General features: G+C 35.0%; 1 protein-coding gene across 1 annotated transcript; it reads left to right on the plus strand.

Moving 5' to 3' along the window:
- On the plus strand, positions 1-7,688 carry LOC105047790 (uncharacterized). The gene is made up of 8 exons (XM_010926880.4): positions 1-281; positions 920-1,044; positions 1,894-1,998; positions 2,129-2,221; positions 3,207-3,281; positions 5,189-5,251; positions 5,492-5,601; positions 7,247-7,688. The coding sequence occupies exons 1-8, from the start codon at positions 56-58 to the stop codon at positions 7,272-7,274; spliced, it is 825 nt and encodes a 274-aa protein (XP_010925182.1). The 5' UTR covers positions 1-55; the 3' UTR covers positions 7,275-7,688.

The following is a 7,688-nucleotide window of genomic DNA, read 5'->3' on the forward strand; positions in this document are numbered from 1 at the left end:
AACACTTCTTCCGATAGAACTTTATGGGCCAAACTGTTTCGCATCTCCGCCGGCAATGGGTCTCCTGAGCTCGTACTCCCTCCCGGCAGCTCCTCCCCTCTCCCAAACCCTGGAAAAATCTAGGTTTAGGGTTTCTTCCTCCTTCCTATCAACAGTCCCTAATCCATCCCTTCGCCTATTCGCCTCTTCGCGGTCCTCGTCGCGAGCTCCGCCCCCTATGGCTGCTCTCCCTCCTTATGGCGGCGGAGAAAACAATTCTCCCATCGCCACCCTCGGTTCATGTAACTCCTCTTCAAGCTGCTATTCTTGAGTTCTATCACAAAATAATTGATCTTTTTGTTGAATTTTAATGCCTTAATAAAGATATCTTCTGCATTGTTGCGATGCTTTTCCGCTCTCGTTTGTTGTTTGAGTTTGTTCATTCATTCGTCTTAAAATATTGATCTATTGCACGAGTAGTTTTTGGTGCTTGCAATCAAACTTATCATAGAATTTGTACTCTTATTTCATAGGTTGGATTTATGATATCCTTTCTACTAAATTAAGTTTATTTTGTTATTTATGTTCATAACTAGACCACATTTGGTATTTTGCTCATTTTAATTAAACGTATCCATTTTCTAACTTTTCTGTGCTTTTTGTGATTTTTCTCTCTTTTTCTTTCTTTCTCCTTTTTTTTTTTTTTTCTGTAAAAGCACTTTCTTTTGAAATTCTTGGATCGTAATTGGGTTCCTATACTTTTATGATCTCTTTCTTAAATTGGATTTGTTATTACCTTCCTATTGTACTTATTGGTCAAAAATGACTTTGAGATCACAGCGAGATAAAATATTTGACTATTAGTGATTGTGTTTTTGTGCTGAAACAAACGTTGTCATGTTTTTATTGTCCCTTTTCATTTCATGCTTTGTGTTGGCAGCATCTCGAGTTGGAGAGGTCAAAAGGGTGACAAAGGAGACAAATGTGCATGTGAAATTGGAGTTGGATGGCTCAGGAGTGGCCGAGTGTAGAACTGGGATTCCATTCCTAGATCACATGCTGGATGTAAGTAGTTTTTGAGTGCCCTTTCCAAAGTCTTATTTACAGGTAAGTAGTTTTCTGAGGTGCAAATAGGTGAGTGATGATAGAGTTGTATTTGTTGCGTAGGTTGAGATTGTCTTGCCTAAACTTAGCTCAAATGCTTGCAATAAGGTGGTATCATTGAGATTTCAATTGAATCTCTATAACAAAACAAATAAATAGGCATTCTTGTGCTGGCTAAGATTTTTATGAAGACTCCCATGGTTGACATAAGCAGGCATATGAGACAGTGTTGTAGTGTATTATCTATCACAAGCATAATCTTTGAAAAAGAAATCGGACTAAGAAAAGTTTACTGTAGAAGGATTGGTTTTAACTTCTAACTTCTTTTGTTAATTTCAATATAACACAGTAGAATGTTTGGCTAGGTCAATATCTGAGCAAATTGACGCACTCCATGCTTTTATTCAACTACTGATCTCCAAGAAACAATGAGCAGTGATTTAAGGAAGTTGATCATCATCATGCTTGATTGATGGAAATATTTGTCAGTGTAAATTGGTGCGTAGAAGGCCTTAGCCATAACAAATAAAATTGATTGACGAAATTCTTCGATTTTGCCCTTTCGTACATTGTCATTTCACATGTTAAGCCTTAGGAGGGCCATCTTTTTGTGAAGTTCAGGTTTATGAGTGGTTTTTCCTGTTGTTTGTTCACTCGTACCAAAGCCTCTCTGTTAACCAATTCCTTGTCTGGTCTTCCATGTTATAGCTCTCTTTACAGTTCTTTACTATTGTAATAATGCTGCTTCTACTGAGACAGAAAAAGGTAGATGTGGAAGTTGTTTAATGACTTCAAACTTGGACTTGGCAGCAACTGGCATCACATGGACTATTTGATTTGCATGTGAAGGCATCTGGTGACACTCATATTGATGATCATCATACAAATGAAGATGTTGCGCTTGCAATTGGCACGGTGATTAGAACTATGAAAGGCCTTCAGTTTCCTCTATTAAACAATTTGCTCTCTCTTTGATTTACTTTCTCTATATTTTGTAGGGTTTTTTTTTTCTTTTAAAGCCTTTAATATTTTCTTGTGATTGCAGGCACTACTTCAGGCACTCGGAGATAGAAAAGGAATTCACCGATTTGGACACTTTTCAGCTCCTCTTGATGAAGCTGCTATTGAAGTTATACTGGTATAGCTATACATCTCAACTATATATATATTTTTTTACTTATTTATCAAAATAAATAATCATTATATATTTCTTCAATATATTATGCAATTGCTTTTGTGTGAAGCCATTTTTTTGGTCATGTGTGGTCTGATACCATTTTATTATAAGAAAGAAAATGCAAATGCAGTTTTTTGTTATTCATTTTTCATGTCAACACAGGTAAGCTTCTTCTCTCATCAAACCACAAACCCCTTGTTTCGTGAAGTTGTGGCTCCTTGTAAAACCTTTTTCATTCTCATACAAGCACTGTCTTTTCTTGGAGCATTTTGTATTACATGCTCCACCTTGACAATTCCTCTCTCTCATGCATGATCACACTCATCTGTTTGTCAATGAAAGAGCACAATTATTCACCAGCCGCCACTTCTCTATCTTATTCACTTGCTTATTCTCTTGCTGGTGTCTCTTATGCATGCAGCAAGACAAAAACCCATTAATGGATGCCCTTATATGTAACTTCACAACTATTGGCACCCTTCTCTTTCTTGGATCACTTTCCATACATTGCATGTTCTCATATTGATTATATATATGGTTGACAATGTACCTAACAGACTGTCAGTCTTGTACAATATATTTGATTTCTGAAAAAAAATAAAAAAATAATATATATATATATATATCTAATTGAAAATAGGACCAGCTGAATTTCTGTCCTTTTCTTAATTTTGACAGCAATTTGCCTACTTGAATATATATTACAATTGTTATGAAAATTGGCCCTTAATTTTTGGAAGGAACACTTTTATATTAATTTCCATCCCTTATACTACTAAATATTCATTCAATCCATTCATTACCCTTCCAAGGGACACTAGGAGCTTGCAGCAGAAGGTACACTTGTATTTTCGTGTGTCAGGGTTTTATTTTTTAATGCTACACTAAGCAATACTTTAACTTTCTGATCCGAATATTCTTTTTATTGAAAACATTCCTACTTCAGGATCTATCTGGCCGTCCTCACTTGAGTTATGATTTAAGCATCCCTACTGAAAGGGTTGGGACATATGACACGCAGGTAATTGCAATCCATTCTCATTGATCGTGTTTATTGCCTTTCTGCATGTTGTGTTGTTGTGCAAAAGATTGTGATCTTTCCTTCCTGATTTCCTTTATCCTTAATAACTTTGTTATTTTCTGTGTATGTGCTGTGGAAAATTCAGTGGATTTCCATTTTCTTTATTATCATTTTAATATTGTAGGTAATATCTTGTGGTTGCTTTTTTCCTTGTGCACATGATGTGTAAAAATTTGTGGACTACCATTTTCATTATAGGTGGAATCTCTTGGTCCCCCACTCCTTTCTCTTTCTAAGATTTGCTATTGTGACTGCTTGATAATTGATCCACTATTTTTTTTTTTTTTCAATGCACTCAGCCTCCTAAAATCAGAGGAGCTTGGCTGACCTATAAAACCATTTTACCTTCATGACCATCCAAATGTTTCCCCTTTATGCTCCTTGCAACAAATATTGATCATCATTTATCAAATTGATGCCATATCAACCACCTGAACTCATTGCACTTCTCCAGGTGAAGAATTAGAATGGTGTTTCCAAAAAAAAATTAGCAGAAGGAAAAGACGAATTTAGAAAATTTAACATTTCCTTGAGAATTTCTTACAGATTTCATAATACTTCTTGGATCTATATTTTAATATATTTTTAAAATACATTTCAAATGAACCACCCAAATCAACAATTCATTTTGCATTTAAGCTTCCTAACCTAATTCATAACACAAATACAATCTTTTGTAGTAAGAATTACTCAAAAACTCAACTTGCATGGTCAATTAACTTATCACCTCTTGAGAAAATTGAGTAGCGAGAGAACCTAACTAGCAAACTCAAAACCTGTTATATGTTTTTCCTTAGTCAGGTTTATAACACAGCACTGACACCTTGATCCACTCTTTTATATTTCTCATGTTCAAATATTTTCAACTTTGAATATGAAAAGCAAACCCATCAGATGGACTCCTGAAGCCTACTTCCATATTATTCATGATTTATAACTTTTATCTTTTGGTTCAGGTCGCTATTAGTTTTAGGCATGTGCACCGCACATGTGATCATTTACCTTGTTAGGTGCATGATGGTTAGAACTCAACTATTAGTGTTTCCTTGTACAACTATATCTGAATGATGATTCAGAATTATATGCATAGTTCTTTTTCAATTTATGTTATACTTAGGATTTCATGCAACTAACATTGTAATTAAAGTTACAGGCATTGACTGTTTTAAAAGATGCCACCTTGGCAACCTAGATAGCTCGCTTAGGCAATGTCCCCTAGGCACCCCCACCTTAGCATTTAATATCAAGTTTGAGTGTATAGGATGAGCTCAATTTATGAATTGGCATTGGACATTGCTGAATTGATCTGTCATTGTCTTATTACATCTTATTCGATGTTTTATGTTTCATTTGTTAGGCCATGTTTTCCAGGTCTATTCTTATATTTATTATTTTTGGGCTGCCTTAACATCTAGGCACCAATTTAGCATCACCTTGCTTACTTCTACCACTTATACCGCGTACAGACTTCGGAAACATGCATGTGATAACCCATGTGGATGGGGAGGTGAAAACTATCTGAGCTGACAAGGTCAGAAGAGAGATTAGTATATATTCTGTTATCAAAATATAAGTAAATTAAAGTAGTTTCTTTATTCAAGTGCTGAAAATAGAGAGTTAAAAGTCGTCATTTCTAAATATCAATTGCTTTTGCACATTTTCTCATCACATCACCTGAACCTTCAAACCAATAATCATCTTTTCTTCTGTCCAGTTTCCTAGTCTTCTATGCCTTTTCTTCAGTAGGAACTATACTATGCAACTACTGCTTTTACTTTCTTCTTTCTTTTCTTTTCAATCTTTTGCTATAACCTGAACTTATACATGTTGTTTGAAACTTTGATTAGCTGGTGGAACATTTCTTTCAGTCTCTGGTGAACACGTCTGGGATGACTCTTCACATTCGTCAGGTGCATGTTCAATATTTTCTGCTCCAATTTCAATATTCTCTTAGCAAATGTTTTCTTGAATTGAAATTTTCTTTTCCAGTTTCCTCAGATTATTAATCATCATTTCAGTGCATCAAGAAATTGAACTTGTTGGTCATTAACTTGAATCATATTTCAATACATCTGCATATCTGAAACTTCTATTAGTTGGCATGAAGTTAAGAACATGAATTGAGATGTTAATTTAATCTGGTTTTGTAGCTTGCTGGTAAAAATTCACACCATATTATTGAGGCAACTTTCAAGGCCTTCGCAAGAGCTCTTCGACAAGCAACAGAATTTGACTTGCGTCGTCGCGGGACTGTGCCTAGGTTTGTTTATCATGTTTACTTTGGAATTGTGGCAACATTTTTCCCTGAGATGATCTTCAGTTGATTTCTGTTCTTTTGATTTGTTGACAACTTTGATCATAACATAATAATATATCATAGCTCTTTGACTTCTAAAGCCAAGAAAAATGAATGATAAATGAAAGTCAAGCAATCAATACTGTTGCGTATTTATTATTTCCTTTAATGCTTGAAAGTTAAAAACAAATCCTACACGTTTTTATATGTCCGTAAAGTTATTGATGAAGGATAAATTATAGTTTAATTTGATGGAACATAAGCAATGTATCGCCCAATCTTCGACACTTTACAAGGCCATTTCCTTGCTTATTGGATGTTATCTGTATGGGCCTAATTATTAGTCTCTCACATGAGTGAATTAACTGTGCTCCAAACATAGTATCGTTAGTTCTCTCTAACACCATTTCAATAATGGTGTTGCTTTGCTTGCTGGGATGTAGCTTAGGGGTTGCATCCTACCATTGGAAGGAGGCCCTGGGTTCAAACCTTGGTAAGTGTTTCCCAAGAGTTTGTCCTTGGTAATTCTAATTGGTTGTGCTCCCAGTGTTTTCAAAAGAAAAGGAAAAACAAAAAAAATGAAGACAGTAATCTTCACAAGAAAATAATAAAAAAAAGAAGAGAGGGGGGAGGATTTGTGGTTTTGGTCAAGAATGTTGAGGCGTATTCTTTATTTCAAGCTATAGGACCCACCATGCGTCCAAATATAACACTCACCAACTTATCGGTGGGCATCTTGGCAAGCAGAATACCAATCATGTATGCCATTCCTTAAGAGTAAATCCATGTAAACCAAATAAACAATATAATGCTTGACCAAACAATCAGCATGAATGTACGATATTTTAAATGCAGCTGAATGGTTAATCTGAGGCATCTAATTAATGCAGCTGAATAGTTAATCTGAGGCATCTAATTAATATGTTGGTTGTTAAAGAACTTCCCAAAGATGACTTTGCATAGTGGTTATAGTCATGGTCAAGAGAAGTCCTATACTAACTTGCAAAATCGTGCTTCTTGTTATTCATGGAAATGGAGTTTTGTGAATTTTCTATTGTTTACTCAACATGTATGTTCCTTCTAAAGCTCCCATTGAAACCTTTGTAACGTGAGTGCTTATTCAATCAGGATTCAATTGGGTGAATTATATTATTCTTGAACCTTGAAGACTAAGGCTTTTTGGTATCGTTGTAATATGCATAAACACAGTCAATAAAATAACCATGTGGGAAATTATTGCCATCACTCATTCGACCTATTAGTTTTTGTTGGGTTAGCTTTATTGAAGCTTTATCATGACTTATGTGCCATTATCACCCTTGAAGAGCTTTTCTTGAATATACGTTTCAGATATAATTTTCTTTTCTTTTCTTCTTCTTCTTCTTTTTTTTTTTTTTTTTTGATACAAGCAGATATAACTTTCAATAGAATGCCATATGCATTACTTAGATTGAGTATGCTCATCCTGCTTTCTTCCAAAGTTGAACAAAATTTTGTGTAAAAGGCTAAGCATGCAGCAATGAGTTTCTATTCTTTAGCCTTTTGTCATGAGATTTACTTGACAAAAACCTATAACTGCACATAACTTTTGCATATTCTGAAAATGCAGCTCAAAAGGGGTTCTTTCACGTTCCTAGAGGTCCCAAAGTGAATATTTTAGGAACATGATATATTCCTTGACATTTAATGTGGCCTGCCGTCTGTGCATTTGGTTTCTGATCAGAGAAAAGAAAGACGTGTGGGCTCTCTGTGTCAGCTTGTATCAGTCCTCTCCAGCAATTCATGCCTTTTTTGTTCTACCCCAAGAGCTAATGTGTGGCATGAGGAGCAATGAGGGGTCAGAACATGATATTATGATAAGCCAAATCTGTTATAATTTAATGGATATCTTATGATAGGCCAAATCTGTTATAATTTAATGGATATTTTATGACACAATGTATGCTTTAAATTATGTTGCAATAGCTTTGTATTATAACATTGTCATCGAATGGCACTTCGCTGGTTATGTCTTTGAAGGTATAAAGATGGTTCATGATGCTTTTGTATCA

This window comes from Elaeis guineensis, chromosome 2, assembly GCF_000442705.2.
Source record: "Elaeis guineensis isolate ETL-2024a chromosome 2, EG11, whole genome shotgun sequence".
Classification (NCBI taxonomy): domain Eukaryota; kingdom Viridiplantae; phylum Streptophyta; class Magnoliopsida; order Arecales; family Arecaceae; genus Elaeis; species Elaeis guineensis.